General features: G+C 43.6%; 2 protein-coding genes across 3 annotated transcripts; both read right to left on the bottom strand.

Moving 5' to 3' along the window:
- Positions 1–1,213: 1,213 nt before the first annotated feature.
- Positions 1,214–6,054, bottom strand: CCR5 (C-C motif chemokine receptor 5). The gene is made up of 2 exons (XM_065935397.1): positions 5,981–6,054; positions 1,214–4,282 (listed from the first exon to the last, which is right to left on the bottom strand). Exon 2 carries the CDS (start codon positions 4,269–4,271, stop codon positions 3,213–3,215), a length of 1,059 nt encoding a protein of 352 aa, XP_065791469.1. The 5' UTR covers positions 4,272–4,282; positions 5,981–6,054; the 3' UTR covers positions 1,214–3,212.
- An 8,222-nt stretch (positions 6,055–14,276) lies between these two features.
- LOC136167849 (C-C chemokine receptor type 2-like) lies at positions 14,277–22,237 on the bottom strand. 2 transcript variants are annotated; one of them, XM_065935399.1, is made up of 3 exons: positions 22,127–22,237; positions 17,129–18,110; positions 14,277–15,930 (listed from the first exon to the last, which is right to left on the bottom strand). In XM_065935399.1, the coding sequence occupies exons 2-3, from the start codon at positions 18,097–18,099 to the stop codon at positions 15,861–15,863; spliced, it is 1,041 nt and encodes a 346-aa protein (XP_065791471.1). In that variant the 5' UTR covers positions 18,100–18,110; positions 22,127–22,237; the 3' UTR covers positions 14,277–15,860. The 2 variants fall into 2 exon arrangements, with proteins under 2 accessions (XP_065791471.1, XP_065791470.1); XM_065935398.1 differs by lacking the exon at positions 14,277–15,930 and having other exon boundaries at positions 15,931–18,110.
- Positions 22,238–26,158: the final 3,921 nt, after the last annotated feature.

Genomic DNA, 26,158 nt, shown 5'->3' on the forward strand with positions numbered 1-26,158 from the left:
CCTCTAAGGGCATTCACCTTTTCTTTGACTTTCTCCATGGCATGAAACCCTGGGTTGAGGCATTGAGATAAGTCAGAACCTGCAGGTCATAAAGAGTTTACATTCATTTGCTGATCTAAGCGATGGGCAAAAAAAGAGGTGGGCAGTGAAGGGGCTTGCAGAGCGAGGGGTGTGGAGGATCAAGGCAAATGAGGCGTGAGGCGTACACATGATGGGGGACAGGATGCACCCTGGGTACATCACGTTGGGTGTACAGACACGTTGGGTAGCTTTTCTTCATGTTGACATTGGGCTAGTTTTATTTAGCAGGAAAGAGGATGAGAAGTACATGTGTATCAGTCATACAACTGACACCTTCCAACCTCCCTATGCAGCCATGTTCATCTTATAGGGGAGGCCTCCTTTCTCCCTGGTCCTTCCCTCTGCTTTAACCCCAGCCCCTCCCACCTGACCTTGGTTCATGCCTCCTTGTACCCTGTGAGATAGAAGGCAGTCCTTCAGTATTGTTAGGGAGAAGTTGTCCTTGTCACAGACCTCCAAGTTAGGATGGCAACCGACTCTAGCGTGTGCTTGGAAGAGGAGAGGGAAGCAGGGGGAAAACTGTGTGAATATGCCCAGGTAGGTCACCTCTACCTGGAGCACCTGTCCTCCTTGAGGGAAGGAGACACGTGCACAGAAGTCTGTGTGAACACCGTTGTCATCAATGCAATTGCAGCCAAGTTTTGGGGAGAGATTGTCAAATGAAACAAAAGCAATCTTCACAGCCACCAGTGACCTTCTTCTGTATCCTGTGTCTGCAACACAAGATTACAGATGAATGACCAAGTTACAGCATTATGTCTTTTCCATTGTCCAACCTAGACAGTTAACATATGTTGAATCACGCATTGATTTTCTCTGAAGAATCATGTCAATTCTTTTGCTTGAGTAGAGAATTAAGTTTGAAATTTAAAAGTTTTCAGGGTCAGTTGTGCAGAATCTCCACTCTGAGAGGTAGCGTCTTTAAAAACAAATTATTCTGGCAATTTGACCCAGTGAGAGGGTCAACTTTTAAAAATAATTAGAAAAAATAATCCTCAATATGTGTGTTTGTATGTGCATGAAATTTTCCAAATCAGCTACTTGAAAAATTTTCTCACAATTTTATGTGTAGTATTCTAAATGTACATTGGCTGAAAGAACAAGAATACAGTCAATTATTTTTCACGGTTTTTATTAGATGCATATTTTCTTCCAAGCAACTTGTAACTGTCTATATACATAATAATGTCACATATATGTATGTGTGTGTGTGTGTGTGTGTGTGTGTGTGTGTATATGTATATCAGAATGTTTGAACTGACCCAGAAACAAGGTTCATATGCCACGTGTCCACTCTTAACAACTTTAAGAGCAAGACAAAAGACCCTTCCAGTCACTTCCTATTGACAGCCACAATCCTCAAGTTTCACACTTTAGAGCTGGAGAAAAATCAGTAGTACCTCTTATTCTGACGTCTTAATCTCTTGAGAGGTTCTCATTCCTTTGTGTTTTCCCACCTAATCTTTACAGTGATGGTCTTAGATACCCCTGGACTCAAAACAGTCTTAGGCATATACAAAATAATAATATAACTAGCAAACTGTAAAAAAAATCCCACACAATTCTTCCTTTGAAAGAAGTCTCTTAGTGTTTGGATAAGGTTTGTTCAGAAATGCATCTGGAATGTGTATCTCTAGCCCCGACACTCCGGTTGAAGCACAGATGTTGGTAAATTGTATATTCTGTGGTTTAAAAAGCTTGAAGCTGCCTGTTTCCAGATGAGTGTGTCTGTTTTCCCTTTATCTATTGATAGTTAAATCCAGAAGACCGTACTTAGAAGCCGTCATTTAGGCTTTCTTCAGCTCTTTCGGGCCTCTTTACTCAGTGCTTATAAAGCTTTGGATTTTTGTTCACTATGTAATCAGTACCACCCAAATGTCATATCTGACCTGGAAGTGTTCTGGACCTCAGACTCGTGCATTTGTAAATCTGGTATTTCAGAGCCACCTGGGGATGCCTCATGGTTTGAGCCAGGATGGAAGGACTGCTCTGGTGGCAGGAGCAGTCAACGATAGACAGCCCAGGGTCTGTCTGCCTAGGGTGGTGTTCAGCTTACAAAACTGGACCCTTTCTCTCCCACCAACTCCTGTTTTGACCTAAACCTCCTCCTCCTTCCATGCTTGATGTCTTTTTTAGGGCACCTCTGATGCTTACCTCAAATATAGGGAGTCTCTAACTCCTCTCTGCCCTTCACTGCCAAGCCAGATCCACCCCAAGTTCTGCTGGCTCTCATCCTCAATGCTGTGAGGAGGTATCCATCGTTCCCATCTCTGGCTTCAACTTTAGTGGAGCCTCCTCACTTGATTGCATTGTTGCTGGTCTCCGTGACCTGAAGGCTCACCTTTCCAGGCCATCCTTTGGCTACAGAATGAGCCTTCTGCAACACTGGCCAGGGCTCCCCACTCTGCTCTCGGACTTTGATGAGCAATGCCGTCCAGTTTTCTCATGCGCCAGCCTCATTTTTCCTCCCAGGGCTCCCCCAGCCAGTGCCTGTCTCCCCACAGCCAAGTTTTGCCTGTGCAGTGCCTTCATCCTGGAGCTCAGCTTCTCCACCAACAGACCATCGACCTCCAGTCCCTTTTCTGCGAAGAAGCCTTCCCAGGTCTCGGCAGACCACAGGACTCTCCCTTGGCATCAGTGTCTGTGGAACTTACTAACATACCTTTCGGGGGAGATCCCACATGGAAGATGTCATTTCTTATCTGATCACCGGCATGTCTTTTCTCCCCTTGGCAAGAGAAGGACCTATTTTAATCACATTTGCAACCTGGCTGTGGCCCTACCCAGATAAGAAACTATACAATACTTTCCTCAGTTCATTTTGTTATTCCTGTTCAGGTAACCAAACTCAGGAATTAACAATTCTCTGAGGATTTTTTTTTTTTAAACATTGAACCTTTTGTAGTGAGGAGAGAGCTTGCTAGTGAATTGCTGTATGTGGGGGGGAGGTGAGAAGATTGCTGTTTCATCAGCATGTTTTGCTTTGGCTTTCTAAAATTGATGGGCTTGAAATACCTAATATACTTAGAGCTGATGCCAAATTGATGGATGAATCTTAAACCCTTGTTGACAGTAATTTTCTCTTGAAAAGAACTACTCCCCCACAGTTTGCATGTATAAACTGAGTCAGATCACAAGCCAACAGAGATTTCCTGTTCTCCTGTGGATCGTGTATAAACGGAGCTTACTCGCTCTGGAGCCTCTCCCTGGAAGACTGGACAGCTTTTGCAGAAGCGGCTGGCGATGTACTTTCGGAAGAACCGTAAGAGATAGTTTCGGAATTTCTCCCCCACGAAGGCATAGATGATGGGGTTGATGCAGCAGTGCGTCATCCCCAGGGTCTCTGTCACCTGCATGGCTTGGTCCAGCCTGTTGGAACCACTGCAGTTATTCAAGCCAAAGAATTCCTGGAAGGTGCTCAGGAGAAGGACGATGTTGTAGGGAGCCCAGAAGAGAAAGTAGACAATCATGATCACGAAGATGAGCCGCACAGCCTTATGCTTCTTCTTCTCGTTGCGACACCGGAGCAGGGTTTTCAGGATTCCTGAGTAGCAGACAATCATCACAAGCAGGGGCAGCACCAGCCCCAAGATGACTATCTTTAAAGTTTGGAAATTCTTCCAGAAATGATACTGACTGGATGGGAAATGTGGGCTGCATGTATGACGAGAGCCTTCTTTTTGGGATTTAGTAAAGATAATTCCTGGGAGAGAGGCAAACACAGCCACCACCCAGGTGACCCCACTTGTCACCGCCCCAAAGGTGACTGTTCTGGCTTTTAAAGCAAACACAGCATGGACAATAGCCAGGTACCTATCGATTGTCAAGAGGATGATGAAGAAGATTCCACCAAAATAACCAATGAAATAGAACCCTGTGAATAGCTGGCACATTGTATTTCCAAAGACCCACTGGTCTGCAGCATAGTGAGCCCAGAATGGGACAGTGATGATGAACAGTAGGTCAGAGATGGCCAAGTTGAGCAGGTAGATGTCAGTCATGCTCTTCAGCTTTTTGCAGTTTATCAGGATGAGGAACACCAGCGTGTTACCCACAAAACCAAAGATGAACACCAGCGAGTAGAGTGGGGGCAGGAGCCGGGCTGCAACCTGCCTCACGTTGAGTTTTTGGCATGGCTCTGACATCCCATAATCAATGTCATAGGTGGGAGTTGATGTTTGATAATCCATTTTGCTTGACTCTGTAAATAAAGAAGAGCTGTTTTATAAAGTCCTAGAATGTCCTTAGCAGTCCGTCATGAATGCAATACTTCAGTAGGTTTTAAAAATTGATGCATAGATTTCTACATTTAACTGAAGTACCTTTTTTGGTCAAACAATGAACTTTTTATATCAGTTTGGTGCTAGCTTCTCTGCGCTGGGTTTCTGTGGTGGCTCAGATGGTTAAGAATCTGCCTGCAATGCTGGAGACCTGGGTTCGATCCCTGGGTTGGGAAGATCCCCTGGAGGAGGAAATGGCAACCCACTCTAGTATTTCCATGGTTAGAGGAGCCTGGCAGGCTACAATCCATGAGGTCATATGAGTCAGACATGACTGAGCGACTGACACTGTCTGCTTACTAGATGGAACACATCAGTCATCTCACCAAATAAAATCGGATGTTGCGTAGCCACGTGGAGTGAATGAAGCTGTGATAACAATGTCCAGAAATTGGGTCAGGAACTGTCCAACCATGTCTGTTCTTAAGCTGTCATCCCTGGAGTTAGCTTACACATAGCATCATTAGGAGCTTGCTGGTGATAATGAACAGTTCTCAAGGGCACTCTGCCTGCCAAGCACTGTTCTAAGCTTCATTCATTCAGTTAATCCTCAAGGTGACTCAGTGAGGCAGGTCAGGTTTATTGTCCCCGTTTTGCAAATAAGAACCTCAGAGCACAGAGAAGATGAATAACTTCCCCAAAGACCCACAGGGAGTAAGCAACTAATTTTGAAGGCAGGCAGTGCAGCCTGCAACTCTTAACTGCTATGGTCCCTGTCTTTCACTCCTTGGTGAGAGAACTACAAGCAGGATTGTCAGCCTGGAGCATTGATATAGTCAGAATGAAACAGTCTGATGCCCACGTCCCTGGAGAAGGTCATAGGAGCCAGCAGCCAGTTGTGAAATCCTGCTTGCCATTCTCACATTTTCTCTGAAGTTTGTAGTTTCTGAGCTGCTATGATTAAGGACGGCCTCCCCCAGTACATAAGAAATGGTCAAGTGGACAGTGTTTCATCTCCTCGCATGCATCCTGTGTTAGCTTAGTTCCTTCACAACCCACTAACTTGCCTGGTCTGTTTAGGTCCCACCGCTTGACTGAGAATTTTCTTTAATTAGTCCCTGTGAGACTCCAGCTCCCAGTACCTCAGATTAAGCAGCTGGGAAAAGCACACAGAAAAATCTCACCTTTAAATTCTGAGCCAGAAAAAGAATCATACACTAGATGTGCTATGAAAATTGATTTGATATTTATAACTTGTTATTAATTTGATCAATTTTCAGGCTTCCTTCTTTTCTTGGCAGAAATAAAAGGAGACTTAGACACAGCTTCTGGTGGGGCACATGTTCAGAGGGCATCCTGCTGAGGAGGTTTTACTTCTCCTCACCAAAAGATAATGTCTGTCAAAGTTTTGGCCAGTGATTATTCTCTGAAAGTATCTTTCTTTTGAAAAGTGAGGGCTTTTTATAGTCTTTCATTCATAATCCTGTTTTGTATCTTTGATGTTATCACAGTCTGAAACTGATTCTAAACTCTTTTTCCTTACTTAAAGATTATATTTTAAGATAGTTCAATGAGCACCTGGTATATTTCTGATGTTTTCTATGGTTTCCTGTAAAGGCTTTTACTCATCACTCAAGCTGCACTAAGAAATAGGCAAAGTTAGCTGAGAGATGACTTACCGGGAGAGATTCTCGTAGGGGAACGGATGTCTCAACTCCTCTGACCAGCTGAGCTGTGCAAATCAAACATATAGACAGCATAAAAGTAGGAAATGCACAGTTTCTTCTGAGTTGGGGGCGGAGTTTCACTGAATAATTATCTGGCTGTGCAAAAAAAATCATCAGAGAACAGCCTTCTTTTTTTTCTTAAATTGAGCTTAAAATAGACTAGAAAATAGATCTCTAATCTGAAACTTTATTCATGGGTTTCCCTGATTATGCAATTTCTTTTTGCTTCTCAGTTCACCCAACTACCCAAATGGTTAGAAAAAAGAAGGAATTAAAGGATATTAGAACTGTAAGAACATTCATGAGCATCTAGTCAAAGGGCCACATGTTTTACTGAAAGAAACTGCTGTCCAAGAGGCAAATGATTTGTACTAGACTGCAGGGCTTATCAATGGGGAGGCTCCAAGGGTGAGAGATTCTGACCCACTTGCTATTTGTCTTCACGGAAGCCAGCTGAAACTGACTTTAAAGTGGGGGGAACATCTCGCATTAACCCTGTGATCCCTCTTAAACCTGGGCTTCCCAGTTGGCTCAGTGATGAAGAACCTGCTTGCTGATGCAGGAGATGTGGGTTTCATCCCTGGGTTGGAAAGATCCCTGGAGGAGGAAATGGCAAGCCGCTTCAGTATTCTTGCCTGAAAAATCCATGGATGGAGGAGCCTGGTGGGCTACATACAGTCCGTGGGTTTGCAAGAAATCTGATACAACTGATGGACTGAACATGCACGCCCCCCACTTTGTTCACTTCCCCACTACCCCCTCTTTCCTCCCACAACTCACACACATACATTCACCACCCAATACTATTTTCCTCTGCAAACTACAATAACTGGTTGCTTAAGGGTTTTTACTGTATATTCACCCGTGAGCTAAACATGTTGCCCATCTTTCTCCAGCTCAAGTACCTTGGGGGCACATCATTATGAAACTTTAGCCTCCTCATCCACTATTTTGCAGCCCTCCAAGGCAGCAGGTATTTGTGGGTAGCTGTCCTATGCCAGGGACATAGGTAGCAGAGCCTCACACTCCAAGGATACAGTCTGTCTGGAATTTCTTTGAGAGTTTTTCAGCATGAAACAGGCAGCAAGTGGCAGAAGAAAAGGGTCAAGTTTAGGATTCTATTTCAATATCTGCAGTCACCCCAGGCTTCCTTGGTGGTTGGTTACTTATCTAAAAACCTCAATTGTTGACAGCAGAACTGAGAACATAGAACAGAACTGAGAGCCAGCCCTGAGCCACAGGAGGGCCCTCTGCGTGCTTTTGTTTCCTCCGCCACAGGCTAAGAAACACACGCCAACACAGACTTGTGATCTGAGAAGACCCCAAACCTGTTGAAGTGGCCTCTGCAGTCAATTGCCTGAACTCAAAGCCTGACCCTACCCTCAGCTTTCTCATTTGTGGAATGGGCTGAATAATGGTGGTTGCTCCTTGGGCTTGTTGGGAGGATTGCTTGAGACATCCAAGTTGAGAATGCAACATATAATATACTCAAAAAACCATCAGACTCGTACTCATTCAGTGATCCTTTCTTAGATTTATTATATAAAATTCTAATAGAATTGGTTTCCTGGGGCCCTTGTCAGCAAAGCAGAGGCTGAAAGGGAGAAGCTAATGGCTGGTGCTACAGGGTAGGGGGATGTGGCTGCTGGGGAAAGCCAGAAAGGGACAGAAAGGACCAGCCACTGGCAAGCACAGCCAGGGCAATGAGTCATGGAAAAATGTTCACGTTCATGCTCTATGTGGGTTCAAGAGACAGCAGTTGAGAACTGGACTCCAGTCACCAGGCTGGGCTTAATCCTCAGCTTTACTCTTTACCGCTTGATTTGTACAAGTTACTGAAACTCTCCAGATCTTAGTTTTCTTATCTGTAAAACGGGGGCCAAAAAAAAACCCCAATCACAAATGTACTTGACAGATCTGTGGTCAAGGTCAAACGACGGAACAAGTGTAGAGCCTGTTGTTGGTACCGGCTCTCTGTGGGCTAGTTAAGTGGTGACGTACAAAGTATGCTTGAGAAAGCATTTACAAAATGGGTAGCAAATAAATTAATACAAAATTTCACAGGAAACAGGGAATATAATTTGAAGAGACCCTTGTGTGTTCACTGGTATTACACTGTGTAGAACTCTTGGTTGCTGCAGGACAAACATCATGTTTCTGTGTGTGGCTTTGGTTGCTTTGTCCTTCACCACGTGGACCTGGGGTTTGTTTGCCCTGTCTTCTGCGGGTTGTCATTGGGGTGGTTGTAGACTTGAGGGGACACTTACCCCCAGAGGGCAGTGTAGAGTAGTGAAGCAGGCTCAGGGTCACCCAGAAGGTGCGGCTGACTCATTGTGTGCCCTTAGCAAGATCCTACCCCTCCCTGAACTTCTGTTTCCTACATTGTCAAATTACGTGCTGGACTTTAGGGGCCCCAGGAGACCTCCCTCCTTAAATACAAAATGACTCCATGGCCAAGTTGCTTTGGAAAAGACACATTTGGGCAATACAGGGTGAGGATTCACAGGTGAAACGAGGAAGCACAACTTAGAGTGCGTGTCCCCTTTTAGGGGGACATTCGGGTCACCTTTTGGTATAGGGGTTCATTCCCGGGATGTGCAAGGAAGGGAGGACCCATGGGAACATCTTCAGCATTTAAGCAATGAATTGTTGCTCTGGATACAACAGCAAGGCAAACCAGTGACTTAGTTTCCCCATCTCTGCTTATCTTTTTACCTTGGCCCTTCCAGTTTCCAGGGCTCTGGTTCTGATATGCAGACCTTCAGACTCTCTGTAAGAAATGATCTTCTGGCTGGTTTGCCACTCTGGACTTGATGCCCAGCCCTCCGTCTGGGGTGCTGGCCAAGCTTTCACTAGCTGCTCCAGTTCGAATCTTTGCACCCAAGTTCTGAGGGCAGCTTCTCTCTGCTTGCCCACGCCATCTCTGGACCATGACTCAGAGTATCATGCACAAGATGGGGAGGACACTGACTCTTTCTTGGGTTCAGAGGGCCAACTGCATGAACTCAATGAACTGAAACCCGTGGGGCTCACACTGACTCTATCAATGTCAGCAGTGAGATGGGCTGAAAGAATAGCACATGAATCTCTTAGCTTTTAGAACATGTATCTAATTCTAAAACTAACACATCATGCTCATTGTATCAAGCTAGGAAAAACAGAAAAATAGAAACTACAGAAAAAATTAGTCATTGTCTCACAATCTCAAAACAGTCTTTCTTAACACATGATGTATTTTAATCCAGACCTTTTCCCATGCATACTTTTTGATTAATTGTTCTCACACACATACCAGTTCTTTATGCTGCTCCTTTTTTTGGCTAAAGATTACAGTATAGGTGTGTACCCATGTTATTAAAAATTCTTTATAAATACATCACTTTAATTGTTACTTTGATTGATATGTAACTTACATGTAGCAGAAACATACTAGTCCTAAGTGTACATTTTGGGCAAGTTTGGATACACATACATCCCCGTCACCAGATGGTAGGGAGCAGCCCTGTCACCCCAGAACATGCCCTCATACCCTGCCCCACCTTGCAGGGGCCAGTCTGTCTTCAATGCATGAATGGGATGTACTTCTTCTATAGCTTCACATAAATGGAATCACAAATGCTGTCCTGTTTCTGTCTGGCTCCTTTTGTTCAACCGAATGCAGTAACTGTATGTGACAGAGCTCTGTTGTTAGGTGAGCCCTTTCCCTGGGTCACTCACTTGTACAGCATGTTGTGGGTGTTGCTGTCAGTGCTCTGATATTTCCACCAAGGAGGAAGCTTCTAGTGTCCCTGAAGCCCTCTTCACCAGCAGAGCCAGAGAATCCCCACAGTTCTCAAAGATACAGGAAGAATCCCCCATCCCCATCAGTGTTACATTTTGCACCTGTGTGCCTCAGCAGTGATGCTGGGGTCCCATGACTCCTCTTCATCTACTGCTTCAGACACCGTTCATGGTGAGCAGGGATGGGGGCCACCATGCTGTCCTCTCCATTCCCACTGTGTCTCTCCATTTAGTTCAGTTCAGTCGCTCAGTCGTGTATGACTCTGTGAACCCGTGGACTGCAACACGCCAGGCTTCTCTGTCCGTCACCAACTCCCGGAATTTACTCAAACTCATGTCCGTCAAGTCAGTGATATCATCCAACCATCTCATCTTCTGTCATCCTCTTCTCCTCCCACCTTCAGTTATTTCCCAGCATCAGGGTCTTTTCCAATGAGTCAGTTCTTCGCATCAGGTGGCCAAAGTATTGGAGTTTCAGCTTCAGCATCAGTCCTTCCAATGAATATTCAGGACTGATCTCCTTTAGGATGGACTGGTTGGATCTCCTTGCAGTCCAGGGGGCTCTCAAGAGTCTTCTCCCAACACCACAGTTCAAAAGCATCAATTCTTTGGTGCTTTGCTTTCTTTATAGTCCAACTCTCACATCCATACATGACTACTGGAAAAATCATAGCTTTGACTAGATGGACCTTTGTTAGCAAGGTAATGTCTCTGCTTTTTAATATGCTGTCTAGGTTTGTCATAGCTTTTCCAGGGAGCAAGCGTCTTTTAATTTCATGGCTGCAGTCACCATCTGCAATGATTTTGGAGCCCAAGAAAATAAAGTCTGTCACTGTTTCCATTGTTACCCCATCTGTTTGCCATGAAGTGATGGTCTTAGTTTTCTGAATGTTGAGTTTTAAGCCAACTTTTTCACTCTCCTTGTTTCACTTTCATCATTAAGAGGCTCTTTAGTTCTTCTTCGCTTTCTGCCGTAAGGGTGGTGTCATCTGCATATCTGAGGTTATTGATATTTCTCCCAGCAATTTTGATTCCAGCTTGTGCTTCATCCAGCCCAGCATTCCGCATGATGTACTCTGCATGGAAGTTAAATAAGCAGGGTGACAGTATACAGGCTTGATGTACTCCTTTCCCAATTTGGAGCCATTCTGTAGTTCCATGTCCAGTTCTAACTGTTGCTTCTTGACCTACATACAGATTTCTTAGGAGGCAAGTAAGGTGGTCTGGTATTCCCATCTCTTTCAGAATTTTCCACAGTTTATTGTGATAAAGTCAAAGGCTTTGGCGTAGTCAATGAAGCAGATGTTTTTCTGGAATTCTCTTGCTTTTTTGATGATCCAGCAGATGTTGGCAATCTGATCTCTGGTCCCTCTGGCTTTTCTAAATCCAGCTTGAATATCTAGAAGTTTCATGGTTCACATACTGTTGAAACCTGGCTTGGAGAATTTTGAACATTACTTTACTAGTGTGTGAGATGAGTGCAATTGTGTGGTAGTTTGAGCATTCTTTGGCATTGCCTTTCTTTGGGATTGGAGTGAAAACTGACCTTTTCCAGTCCTGTGGCCACTGCTAAGTTTTCCAAATTTGCTGGCATATTGAGTGCAACACTTTCACAGCATTATCTTTTAGGATTTGAAATAGCTCAACTGGAATTCCATCACCTTCAGTAGCTTTGTTCTTAGTGATGCTTGACTTCTCATTCCAGGATGTCTGGCTCTAGGTGAGTGATCACATCATTGTGGTTATCTGGGTCATGAAGATCATTTTTGTATAGTTCTTCTGTGTATTCTTGCCACCTCTTCTTAATATCTTCTGCTTCTGTTAGGTCCATACCATTTCTGTCCTTTATTGTGCCCATCTTTCTTGCATGAAATGTTCCCTTGGTGTCTTTAATTTTCTTGAAGAGATCTCTAGTCTTTCCCATTCTGTTGTTTCCCTCTATTTCTTTGCAGTGATCACTGAGGAAGGCTTTCTTATCTCTCCTTGCTATTCTTTGGAACTCTGCATTCAAATGGGTATATCTTTCCTTTTCTCCTTTGGCATTGCCAAAGCTTCTTTTCTTTTCTCAGCTATTTGTAAGGCCTCCTCAGACAACCATTTTGCCTTTTTGCATCTCTTTTTCTTGGGGATGGTCTTGATCACTGTTCTTTAGACCCTTCCCGGTTGGACCCCTTTACCCAGCCCATGCACCACGTCCCCCTAGCCTTGTGCAGATCATCACACTGAGTAGACACTAAGAGGCTATCCACCTCACCACTTTGTTAGATATGTCCAGACTTGGTGGAAACCCCATAACTCTGCTGAGAAGTCTGCTCTGTGCACTTTGGGATTTCTTTCAGATCAGTGTGCAGACATGAGGCTGATGCAACTTTATGTGTGGTGGGGTGTGGTTCTAGTCGCTAAGTCATGTTCGACTCTTGCGACCCCATGGACTGCAACCTGCCAGGCTCTGCTGTCCATGGGATTCTCTGGGAAAGAATACTGGAGTGGGTTGCCATTTCCTTCTCCAGGGGATCTTCCCGACCCAGGGATCAAACCTGGGTCTCCTGCATTGCAGGCAGATTCTTTACCAACTGAGCTACAAGAGAAGCCCCTAAGTGTGGTAACAGAAGTCTAATGTATGATTAAGGTGTATACTAGACCTAGCACAGTCTTCAGTGGGTCAGGTCACACCTTCACCTCTATGTTCTGCTCTCTGTATAACAGGATATTAGGTAGGACTTTTCCTGTTGCCCCGAACTGGCAACTATGGCCTGAGGCTAAGGGCAATGAAGTGTTAAGTATTCAAAAAACCACTGACACCTGGGATCGAACACCTCCCTCAGGGCTTTCTAAGTGTGACAGAATCAGCTCTGTGCCCCTAGTCACATGACAACTCTTCTCACTGCATCGAGTACAAGGAGGAGACAGGTTTGGGCAGGAAAAGGTTTTAGAAGTGGATAAGGTTGATGGGAAGGAGGGTGGGGTTCGTCTCCTCAAAGCCAAAGGAGGGACCTCTGAGAGAAACGTTTGAGAAGTGGGGACTTGCTGGAAGGTGAGGCCAGTACCTCATTCCTGGGTGGGGCATCCACTGGGCAGCAAGCCACCTGAGCAGGAAAGAGGAGATTGGGAGGCAGGTGATGGTGGAGACAGTGTGGCAGTGAGATAGCAAGAATGTCCCAAGGATGTCTAGTGATAAACATTGTGCTGGACTGGTGGCATCTGGAGAAATAGCCAGCACAGTCACTCATCACACCCAGGGCTGGCCTTCCCTGAATTCATGGGCTGCCTTGTGGAGTCAGCTCACCAGCCCAGACACTTTTTCACTCGTGTCGAATTTCCTCTTGGTGGCCCTTGGTGACCTTTGTCACTGGCTAATCTCACCTGAGGCTGTTTCAATTTGTCAGATAAATTTTAACAGGGAGAAAAAGTGAAAGCGAAGAGGTAGGATCTTGATGGCTTACTTCCAGGAGACGGCAGGGCCTCTCTGTAAAATACTCAAACTGTCCCAGTTACCACAGATCGAGGAGGATGGCATGGGGTGGACGGGGCCAAGTGCCAGCTCCACCAAGAGTCTTAAGTATGATACCCAGGAAAGTCATCTTTCCTGACATCTGCTTACCTGAAACAGCCCACTTGAACGCTGTCCCTGGGATAAAGGAGACTTGGGGTTTCCGCTTCTAGAAAATGGTTCTAGAGATGGTTGGCAGCTTTTAAGTGGCAGTTTGTTCAGTGGCAATAGAATCCTGCAGCTGCTATTATTACTGTGATGCAGGACTCTCACTTTCTCCTTGGGGCTCTCAGAAAATCTCACACACACGTCTGTTTCTGTGCCTTGCATAGTGCATTGTGATTATTAATACTCTATTGTGATTATTAATTCTCCCCTGCTCTTCCCCATCAGTTGTCTCTGGGCTGGGAGGTCTAAAGGCCTGAGAATAACATAACCATCTCTATGTGCCCTCCCCAGGCTGACACACACTGACTCCTCAGGTGTATTTGTTATGTCTAATTCCATCATGGGAAAACAATTTTCTAAATTTTATTTACGGAAGCACTATATAACGTGTGTATCAGTTAACTTTTGTGCTTCTTAGTAAACAACCCCCACAACTCAGGAGCTTACAATAGCTAATGTGGACAGCTTACTCCCGTGACATGTGGCTGCTGGGTAGCTGGGGCCCAATTATGCTCTCTGCGATTTCCCACTCACTCACCCGGCACCTGGGCTGAAGGGGTTGTGGTCTGGGATGGACCTTCCTGTGGCTGAGCAGGGAGAGCCAGAGGGCCCACCCGGCATTTCAGCACCCTGCTCGGATGAAGCAGGCGTCAGCACTTTCTCCTGGCCAAGCCGCCTGGGAATGGGCGGAGGGGTGTCCCTCCTGTGGGTCACACATCGAGGACAGGCACGTGTAGTCACACAGGGCAGAGTGAGAAGTTGTGGACAGTGAGACAGGCTGTCACACCACCGCATAACAAAACTGGCAGTTTAAAATTTTTTTATTGTGGTAGAAATAGATTACGAGATTTACACTTCTAACAGTTTTTAAGTATCCAATAGGGTATTATTATTTATAAGCACACTATTTAGTACTTACTCATCCTGTATAACAATTCTATGCATGTTGATAAATGGATAAAGAAAACGTGATCTACATATACCATGAATATAATTTAGCCTTAAAAAAGTGGGAAATTCTGCAGTATGCAACAACATGGATGTACTTGGAGGGCATGATGCTAATAAGTCAGACGCGGGAAGACAGGAACTGCATAATTTCACTCACATGAGGAATCTAAAATCGTCAGACTCATAGATGAAAAGAATAGAATGGTGAGTATCAGAGTCTGGGAGAAGGACAGAGGAGTTGGTAATCAGAAAGATTTTAAAAAACAGTATAGTTAAGAGTGTTGATTCATTTTCCAAGTCATAGTTTTTTAAAAAATTAATTTGTTTTAATTGGAGGATAATTGCTTTATAATATTGTGGTAGTTTTCAAGTCATAACTTTTTAAAACAATATTTACATTTCATCATCAAAACAAAATTTAATGCATTCATTAGGATAATACAGATATCTGAAGGTGAAGGCTGCTCCTCCACCCACAACATACACCTCTTTCTGAAGCTTCTAGACATGAGGCAAGAAAGTAAAACCTTAGTAACTTCCAGTTCCCCAGTTGCCAGGTTCCAGGATCCCTGTGTTTCTTGCCTGCATCAGATTGGAGATGCACTAACACAAAGGTATATTCTTAGCTTAGCTCAAGCCAAGACTAAAGTCTTTGCTTGCTTAGGTGAACTTCTCCAACTCCCTATTAGGAGTTCCCACTGGCCAAAGAGAGGACCCATCTGAGCATCAGTAAAGATGTGTCAAAGCATGAAGCATTCAAATAGGATTAAATTCACAACTTTTGAGATGTCATAATGAGGCAAAAAAGATCTTTGGTAGAAAGTCAGAATAAAGACACATAGTTGAGATGACAGTTGTGATGTGCGTGCTGTAATCTGAGATTATTTAGATGCTATATCATCATAAGCTAGTAAACCCAGAGCTCACAGAGCTCCAACTCCCTGACAGTATTTATTTATGTTGAACCAGCAGCCTCCTAAACACAGCACGTGCTCCACCAATACCAGAATTGTCTCTGTGACTAATACAGTATTTTTAGGCTTGGCATAATAGTAAGTATCTTAAAAATGATACTTTACCACAATTTTAGGTTGCAGTTTCCAGCTTTCATTTAATTTTTACTTTACATTGAAATACATTTATATGAGTGTGTGTGTGTTTGTGGTGTGTGTGTGTGTGTATCTGAACCCTCTGCCTGTGTGCAAAAATGAGGTGTCAGAAGGTAATTTGGAAAACATTTTTTTCCAGTCTGTCTAGAACCTTCCTCATCTAGGCCTGCCCTGGCTGGTAATAGACCCTGAGGTCACAGGCTGATGTTTGTTTTCCAGAACAGGCCCCTTCTCTGCTTTGAGCACTCACCCCAGTATCCCCACTGATTGTCTTCCCTCTCCCAGGCCCAATAGGGGTTCTTGTTGCACAATTTCCTTCACATTCTCCCCATAGCTACTCTCCTGGACCTCTACAAACCGGCTTTTGGGGTGGGGCAATCCCACAGGCAGAACTGTGATAAAGGCTGTGGGGAGACAGGTGGGCAAGGGCAGCAAGAAAGCAGGAAAAGCCACAAAGAAGCAAAATGCCATCAGATCTCTTTAGCGGTCTGGTGCCTCCTTCCTGACGTTTGCTCTTGGCCAGTTCTGGAAACATTGCTGCGAGTCTGGTGCGAGCTGCCCCTCCCCTCCTCCTGGAAGGGCTCACTGGAGCCCACTCCTTTCTCATGATCACCACCTCCAGTCCCCCTTTCCCTTTTTAAACAAAGGTTTTTATTTTTTCATCTTGTTAAAGATTATCTGTATTTTATAAATAAACATTTTAATAAATTTTTGTATAGAGGGATGAGGCCTAAGAAGCATATGTACAATGGGGCAAGGTATTGAATAGATTTCAAATGTAGGTTGTGTGGTTGTCATAGTTAAACTGTAATAAAGCAGAAATGTGTCATGCACTTAGCAGAAGAGGATCATGGGCCTAGCCAGAGCTCCCAGAGAGTTCTTACAGTTCCCACACTCGCCAAGACCTAGGAGAGCCTCCAAAGTTAAATATGGTAGGAGATGGTGCTAAGGACCAGTGCTGCTGCCTGGCTGGGCAAGCGAACCCCTACCTGCATCCTTGTAAAGGCTTCACCACACTTACACTTTCACCTCCTTCCCCTTGGTCTGGAATCTACTCCCCCTCTTTACGTTCACCCTCGCCTGACTCCTCTTCCCAATCTCCAGAGGATTAAAGAGATTGATTGATTAAAGAGGTTGATAGAATCAGAGAGTAAGCAAAGTGGTGGATGGGGGGACGTGGAGGGAAGAGCACAAACACAAGGCAATATGGCATTTTCTAGGAACTGCGATGAGCTCATTGGAGATTCCAAGTCTCTGCCCACAGTTGTTTTGGAATATTCTCTGAGCACGCTGACTCTACAAGAGTAACATAAATCTTCATTGATTCACATAAGCCTCAAGTTCCTGGGCACTTACTCTAAAAACTTTAGACTCCTCTGTTCTTCAGCAAACCCTGGTGGCTTATTGTCATATATAGATTGCTATCACCTTTTGAAAATAACAGGTGAGCTTCTCCTCTTCTACAAAGCGGCTGATACTTCCTGTTCCCCAGTGGAATGGGTGTATGTTGAACTCACTCGATCTCCTGTCTCCCCATAGAAAACTGGGCATTGTTTGCAGAGGTGTTTGGCAATATGCTTTCGGAAGAACGTGTAGAGATACCTCCTGAACTTCTCCCCAACAAAGGCATAGATGATGGGGTTGATGCAGCAGTGGGTCAGCCCCAGGGTCTCTGTCACCTGCATGGCTTGGTCCAGCTGACTGCTGCTCTTACAGTTACTCAGGCCAAAGAATTCCTGGAAGGTGCTGAGGAGAAGGACGATGTTGTAGGGAGCCCAGAAGAGAAAGTAGACAATCATGATCACGAAGATGAGCCGCACAGCCTTGTGCTTCTTCTTCTCGTTGCGACACCGGAGCAGGGTTTTCAGGATTCCTGAGTAGCAGACAATCATCACAAGCAGGGGCAGCACCAGCCCCAAGATGCTCCTCATAACTGTGTGGAAATTCTTCCATCCTAGTGGAAAATAAGGGGCACAGGCGTAACCTGAATGTTCTTCGAGGGATTTGATAAAGATGATTCCTGGGAGAGAGGCAAACACAGCCACCACCCAGGTGACCCCACTTGTCACCACCCCAAAGGTGACTGTTCTGGCTTTTAAAGCAAACACAGCATGGACAATAGCCAGGTACCTATCGATTGTCAAGAGGATGATGAAGAAGATTCCACCAAAATAACCAATGTGATATAGCCCTGTGAAAAATTTGCACATCACATCCCCAAAGACCCACTGGTCTGCAGCATAGTGAGCCCAGAACGGGATGGTGAGGAGGAACAGTAGGTCAGAGATGGCCAAGTTAAGCAGGTAGATGTCAGTCATGCTCTTCAGCTTTTTGCAGTTGATTAGGATGAGGACAACCAGCAAGTTGCCCACAAAACCGAAGATGAACACCAGCGAGTAGAGTGGGGGCAGGAGCTGTGCTTCGATTTGTCCCACGCTGGTCTTTCGGCAGGGTTCACTGTAATCGTAGTCATAACTGGTGGTGGGATCTTCTTCACTCCCCTTGACATTTGTTGTAAACAGAGAATGAGATGTGGGAAGCACATTGTGGCTGAACGTATCATTGCCATCCATCTTCCTTGGTCCTGTAAACAGAGGACAAGATGATGACATACAGCACAATGGCTACAGTCCCCAGTCTTACCAAGGTCCCGGCTCCACTTAAGCAGCATCCCAGGCTTTGTCTTTACTTGGCAGCCTTCTTGAAAGCATGTGTGCTAGTTCACCACTTCCGTTTATTCCTGATCACAGACACCAGTAGTCTTCCCACAGCCATTTCCCAACATCTTGGCCTTCCTGCAGAGCCTGACTGTCATTATAAGGCTGACGGTGCTGGACACTTGCTTTCTCTACTAGGCCTGTGACTCATTACTGGATGATAGTATATAAGGGGACTCCACTAGGGGGCTTCTGGGGATGCTCATAATGAGCCATTATGAGTTGCATTTTCTGTTACCTGCCACCCAAAGTGTTCTGAACACTCTCTCAGCTTTCTGCCCCCATCATTTTGCCAAAACTTCTCTTGCCAGGATTGTGATGACAACCCAGTTTTAAACACCCTGGCTTTTAGTTTCATCTTCACCAAACGTTTAACCCTTCTGATGACTGCTTTCTTTTAAAACTTTTGGTTTGGAAATTCCCTGGTGGTCCAGTGCTTAGGACTTCTTGCTTTCACTGCTGAGGGCCGAGTTAAATCTCTGGTTTGGGAACTAAGATCCCACAAGGTGCATAGCACAGCCAAAAAGAAAAAAAAAAGTTTCTAAGTTAAAAAATCAACAAAAAAACTCATTGGTCTTCCATTAGGCTAGCTCCTGGCCTACCACTTCTGTTTCATATTCTTCGTTGGTGTTTCCTCCCCCTGCCTACGCTGTAAGGGTCCCTAGGCACCATCCTTGGCTCCCACTTCTTTACCATTTACCTCTTTACCCTTGTTCCAAAGTTCTTCCTGAGTTGTTTTCAGGTTCTAAGCTTCCTGTAGGCTAATGTTTCCCAAAGCTCTGCCTTCCAGCCCCACCTCAGAGTTGAATTTTCCATTGCCTATTGCATATCTCCCCATGGACTTATTTATTTAACCAATATGTATTGAGCACTTACTAGGAGCCATACTCTATTTTAGACAGAGTGCAAAGTGAGTATCAGATAGGTACCTCGAATTCAACCCACCCCAAACTGAATACCCCTGGAAAGTTGCTTCAGCTTGTGGATTCTTTATCTTGACCAATGTCATGTACTCCATTATTTAAGAAGTAAGATTTGATGTTGTCTTGGGTCCCCTCTTTTTCAGAAGAGTAGGAGCCAGACCTTTAGAGTTAAACAGACCTAGACTTGAATCCTGCCTCCAACGGTCCAAGTTGTGTAATTTGAGGTTAATTGCTTCTTCAACTGTCAGTTTCTTTTTGTTTAAAATAATAACCATGCTGAGTTGCTGTGGAAACAAAGACAGTGCAGCATCTAGTACAGAGAAATGCTCTGTATGGTTGTTATTATTATTGTGTTATATGGATTCTACCTCATAATCACCTCTCAGAGCCATCCCCTCTGCACCTCTTTCAACTGCCACTGTCTTGCCTCCTATGCATCTCACTTCTGGCTTTGCTGAGCTCTTTCTTTTGTTCTTGCCTTTGTCCTCACCATGTTCTGTTTCAGTCTGTCTTCTCTGAAACTGAAATTGGATCATGCTTTTCTCAGTTTAAAACTCAAGTAGCCCCACGATTTGTATATGATGGGGCCTCAAAGCAATGCCCAGACTACTCATCATGGCTTTTCTAAGCTCCTTTTCTTCTTAGCTCAAATCCCAGATCCTGTGGTCCAGCCATATCCATCTTTTTCCCACTTTTCCAAGACTCATCATTTCCTTCAGGCTTCAGTGGGTTTGCACATGTTTGCCCCTTGCCTAAAATGTCTGGTGAGTTCCTGTTCATCCTGCGATGTGTGTGTGTGTGTGTGTGTGTGTGTGTGTGTGTGTATGCACGTGCACGCACTCAGTTGTGTCTGACTCTTTTGTGACCCCAGGGACTGTAGCCTGCCAGGCTTCTTTGTCCACGGAATTTTCCAAGCAAGAATACTGCAGTGAGTTGCCATTTTCTACTCCAGGGAATCTTCCCAACCCAGGAGTTGAACTTGCATCTCTTGCATCTCCTGCATTAACAGGCAGATTCTTTACCACTGTGCCACCTGGGAAGCCCTCTCCCCTTCTCTGTGAAGTCCAGCTATCCTCCTCTGTCATATCATTCTTACCATCTCAAAACATTGTGCGTGCCTTTATAATAAACACATTATCTTCTACCCATTGTGTGCTTCTTGAGAGGGAGGACTAGGTTATGTTTCTGTCTTCAGCACTTATGATAGCACCTGGCTAAAGGAGGTACCAGTAATATGTTCATTGGAAAAATACATAAAACTCATAGAAAGTGTGACAAATAACAGTGTTAAAACTGTTCTCAAGAATATTTATTTTTTTCCTGGCAGTGACTGTGGATTTGTTTTTATCTGTGTACATGCCTTATTTTTCACTTTCTCTTGTGATTTTGAATTTCACAGCACTGAACCAGATTCTTTAAATGAGCAGAAACTAAATAATACTTCTGATCAAACTTGAGGAAAAAATGTATCCACCTAAAGAATTAAAACTATAGTGATTAATTAAATGTTTGTTAGGCTCCATGTGCTATGCTAAATACTCTGCATACGTTAATTAATGTAATCCTTACAACAGTTTTGTGAGATAAATATACATTTTAAAAGTGAAGAAATAGAAGCATGGATGAATTAAATATTTTTTTTTCCCAGACTCACAACACAAGTAATGGCTGAGTTGGAATTTGAACTATTGGGCTATTCCATTTCAAAGGCCCTCAAGGGTTTTCGTCTTCAGACTTTGGGAACAGAGATGAATATAGAAGAATGTAGGAGTAACCACTTTTTTGGTTTTTCTTCATGCCTTGAACAGAATGTCTGGCATTTAGCCATAAAATCCACACACTTGCCCATACAAATGTGCTCTACCTATAAATGCACAAGCACACACACACACACATGCACGCTCACTTCTGCCAGAAAATAAGCTCCAAGAGGGCAGAGAGATTTGTTTTTGCAATGAGCTATCTTAGTGCCCTAGAATCCAGCCTAGTACATGTAAATATCAATTGAGAAGTGAATAATGGAGAACTAGTAGGCTACAAGCCTCTGAGAGACAAAGGGCTCCCATATGGGCTAGACTCCCAGGTAATCCAGTGGGAGATGTTACAAAAACTAAAATATTGGGGTTCCTTGCACATAGCCTCTTAGCTGTAACAGGCCCTCTGGGCTGTTCTGTAGTTAGTCTCCTCATCTGTATGGAAAAGTATAGACTGGATCAGTGGTTCTGAAATGCTGGCTTTCAAATAACACAGGAAGTCTGTCAGTCAGAAATACACAGCCCAGACCCTTGTTCTGGTGATTCAGATTGGGGATGAACTGCCCTAGCCACTTCCACCGTGAGTTTCCTTTGCTTTGTTGTGCACCTGTGTCTCAAGTGCCAGAAACCTTCTTTTTATCATCTACTCCCATGTCACCTAGTTCCTACCACAGCAGACACGTAGCTAGCAAGGAGGCTGAAGAGCACTGGTTTAGGTGTCACTTTCAAGTGTCAAGACACATCAATCGGAATTGATGAAAAGCTGCCTCTCAGAAAAATGAACCTCTCACTTCAGCCTCTGAATTGAAGTAAGAAGTGTATTTTGGTGCAGGGCCTGTACTATCACATATATGGACTAGAGGAGGAGAAATTCAGGGTAGAAAGTTCCAACTCTTCTCAGTCCTTGGGGGCTGAGAGGGGCAGAGAGGAGCAGTATTTGAGAAGTCTGATTGTCCTACTTTCTTGTCTTCTTTTAGCCCAGCTCTCTCCTACCAGCTGAGCTCTGATGGAGTTCTCACTCTGCTTTGTGCTTCCTTCCTGCCATCGGGATCTCTCTCTCATTCCTGGGACAGATGCCACTCTCCACCCCTTTCTCCTATCTTGATCATCCCCCAAGTTCCTGGGCAATACAGACTCCCAGTCCCTGCATCTAGCATCGAGATGCTTTTGATTCATAAAGTGATGGAAAAAGCACCCCCGACTCACCGGTAGATGGCTTCTTTTAAGTGGCACTGGTGTGTCAGGCTTCTCAGCAACTGAACCAAACAGATCTAGAGGTAGAAACTTGGCATGCAGAAGTAGGAAATAAAGTTTCCTGCAGAAAGAGAAGGCGGAGATACAAGGGTAAGTAATGGTAAAGATTTGAAAAAAAAAGAATGATATAGTTCTTCTTTTCCAGCCAGGAACGTTGTACACTAGGTTGAAGTCTCCAGAGTAGAATTAATTTTGAAATCTTGGTTATGCAACCTTGAGGGTTTAAATCAGGCACACTCCATGTTTGCTTCTGGGTCTAACGACTGTGGGCTTCTTTATCTTGTGGTTCTCTATATCTGGAAATCTTTTACTCTCTTCTGCCAGTAATGATTTGCATGAAACAAGCACACTAGAATTTCATTTCCTAGAGGATAAATGCTAATGGGGGCTGTTGGTGATGGTGAAGGAAATTAAGTTTTGTTGACCATATGCTCTGATTTCAGTGGTGTCAAGGATTTGGGACTTGGTTAGAAAACTTATTTAGACAGAGCTTTTTAATGAAAAGGGAATGTTAAATGGTCTCTTGTGTCAGAGATGTCCCTAGTAAGAAGATCCTCAGCTATTACAGGTTCCACGCTTGAGGAAAAAGTTTTGCTAAAAGAAAACACCATTGAGATTTTGGGAAGATGTTAGGTTAGGAAGTACCATGAGTCTCTGTCCTCACCTAGACAACAGTTCCACTGACAGAAGCTGTCTGATCTAACTGATTTGGAACTCTGGAGTCTGTTGAGGGTCTTCAACTTTCAGGGGAAGGTTTGGATGACCAATTGCAGTTAACTATGGCCAATTTCAGCTCTTGGCACAGTAACTCCCCTACCCCAGGCACTTTGGCAGGCAGTTCTGCATGTGTTCCTGGGACAGCTTGCACGTAGCTTGCAGAAGCGAAGGTGGGCACAAATTGGGCCCTGACCTCCAAATATCAGGGCCCTGTGCTCTGATCACTGATGACTGCTTCTGATCTTAGAAATGCAGACAAAGAGAAGGGCAGCCATTGTTGTCGTATTCCCCCCCATTGCTGTAAGCCCCTCCCCCTCTGGCTGAAGTGACTTTCTGGGTATTTAAAGAGCCAGTGCCCTTTATTTTTCTCCATTTCATTTTTCTCTTTTTCCTTTTTTTTGGGAGTCACACATTAAAAACTGGGACCTTCAAAAACAGCTGCATTTCCAGCTTTTCCTTAAAAAAGGACCGCACTCATAGCTTAGTCGGAAAGAATCTGCCTGAAAGGCAGGAGACCCAGGTTCAATTCCTGGGTTGGGAAGATTCCCTGGAGAAGGAAATGGCAACCCACTCCAGTATTCTTGCCTGGAGAATTCCATGGACAGAGGGGCCTGGCGGGCTACAGTCCTTGGGGTCGCAAGAGTCATACATGACTCAGTGCCTAAACCACCACCACGTATTCAGGGAAGAGCACAGGCTCTGAAAAGACCTGAGAAGACCTCAAGTTCACAGTTCAGGCTGATCCTCGGCACAGAGAGACGTTACAGCAATCAAAACAAAAACAAACCAAGAACTTTTGAAAAATAAGAAAGCAAAAAACTTACATTACCATGTGTAAAATAAATAGCCAACAGGGAATTTGCTGTATGGCTAAGAAACTCACACAGGGGCTCTGTATTAACCTAGGGAGTGGGATGGGGAGGGAGTTGGGAGGGAAGTTCAAAAGGGAGGGGATTTATGTATACCTGTGGCTGATTCAGGTTGAGGTTTGGCAGAAAACAACAAAATTCTGTAAAGCAATTATCCTTCAAAAAAAGAAAGAAAGAAAAATCCTGAGAAGGGGAGAATCTGATTTCCAGAATTACCATGTTATTAGGCTCAAATGTCCAATTTCAGCCCCCCCGCAAAAAAAATCACAAAATATATAAAGAAACAGAAAAGCATTGTCCATTCAAAGGGAAATAATAATCAAAGAGAATGAAAAAGATGTGATGGCAGATCTATTAGATAAAGACTTAAAGAGTCTCAAAGACTTAAAGCGAGACATGGAGAGAATCAAGAAAACCATGTATGATCAAAATGCAAATATCAGTTAAGATGGAAAATCTAAAAAGAAGGCAAAAAGAAATTCTGGAGCTGAAAAATACAATAACTGATATGAAAAACTCCCTAAAGGGATTCAGAGGTAGATTCAAGCAGGCAGGAGAAAGAATCAACAAACTTGAAAATAGAACAAATGGAAGTTATTAAGTCTGCGGAACAGAAGAAAAGATTGAAGACAAATGAGCAGAGCTTAAGGGACTTGTGGGTGTCCCAGGATAAAAGAGAGAAAGGGGCAAAGAGAATATTTGAAGAAATAATGTGCAAAAACTTTCCAAATTTAAAGGAAGACATGAATATAAGCATCCAAGAAACTCAGTGAACTCCAAGTAAGATTAAGTTCAAAGAGACCCACTCTAGGACATATCATCAAACTTTCAAAAGACAAAGACACGGAGAGAAAGCAGTAGGAAAAAAACAAATGATCACAAACAGGGGATTCTCAATAAGATAATAAGTCATTTTCTCATCAGAAACTTAAATGGCCAGAAAGCAGTGGACCCATATATTTAAATTGCTAAAAGAAAAAAAGCAGTAAACTCGTTTTTCTTAAAACCAGCAAAACTATACTTCAAGAGTGAGGGAGAAATTAGGACATTCACAGATAAAAGAGTTTTTGTATGTTATTGAAGTTAAGCTGGTACAAATTTAAATTAGAATGTTATAACTTTGGAGTGTTAAATGTGACCCTCATGGGAACCACAAAGAAAATAGCTATAGAATATATATAAAAGAAAATAAAAAGCAATAAACATCCCATTACAAAAAAAATCAACTAAGCACAAAAGACAGTAATGCAGGAAATGAAAGACAAAAAAGTTCTAAGGTACATTGAAAACAAATAGCAGAATGACAGAATGTCATTCCTTGTAATTACTTGAAATGTAAGTTGATTAAATCTTCCAACCAAAAGATAAAGAATGATAGAATGAATTAACAAAGCAAAACAAAAATATGACCTAATTAAATATCATCAATAAGAGACTCACTTTAAAAGACACAAAGAGATTGACAGTGGAGGACAGAGAAATATGTTCCATGGAAATATTAACCAAGAGAGCAGAGGTGTTTATGCTAATATCAGACAAAATAGACACGAAGTTTAAAAAAGTTTACAAGGGATAATGAAGAAGGACCCTACATAGTAATAAAAGGCTCAGTACAGCAAGAAGGTATGATAATTATAAACACTTACACCTAATAACAGATCATCAAAACATATGAAGCAAAAACTGACAGAACTGAAGAAGTAATAATTACTGGGGGACTTTAATAACCCGCTTTTAGTAATGGGAGAAAAAAGTCATAGAAGTAAGGAAATAGAAAACTTGAACAACACAATAAACCAATGAGATTTTAACAGATGTATGTGTACAACTCTATCAAACAACAGCAGCATGCTGTGTACTTCCCAAATGCACACGGGAAATTTTCCAGGATAGGCCATATAGAAACAAGGATCTCAGATAGCCTTCCAAGTTTCTAAGCTTCATTTTCCCCAGCTATGATAGGAATAATGAGGTGTCTGGGGTCTCTGAGGTGTAAATAAATGTAAAGCAGCTAATACAGTGCCTGCTGTGTAGTAGGCTCTCGATAAATAGTAGTGAATAACAATAACAGTAAAACACTCAGGGAAGTTCAGGTGTCCTTTCTAGATTTCAATAAGTTGTGACCGTGTATCCTGCATAAGACCTGTTTTTCGTCTTAAGCAAAGGGGCCTCAGGTTGTTCCTCTAAGAAATGATTCTTTGTTTGAACAGGAATAGGGAAAGTTCCCCCAAATCACCTAATGTGGTTTTTCTGAGATATCGATAACAAAACAGGTCATATTCACCCCACTGATACTGCATCCACTTCCACTTAGGAAATCTTGCAACTAGCTCCTTTGAGTCAGTCTGGAATGGGGAAGGTCAAGACCCAGAAATTTGGCTATTGCTGATTAGGATCA

This window comes from Muntiacus reevesi, chromosome 4, assembly GCF_963930625.1.
Source record: "Muntiacus reevesi chromosome 4, mMunRee1.1, whole genome shotgun sequence".
NCBI lineage: Eukaryota > Metazoa > Chordata > Mammalia > Artiodactyla > Cervidae > Muntiacus > Muntiacus reevesi.

Coding starts and splice junctions, on each gene's coding strand:
- CCR5 (XM_065935397.1), bottom strand. CDS start 4,271: ATGGATTATCAAACATCAACTCCCACCTATGACATTGATTATGGGATG.
- LOC136167849 (XM_065935398.1), bottom strand. CDS start 18,099: ATGGATGGCAATGATACGTTCAGCCACAATGTGCTTCCCACATCTCAT.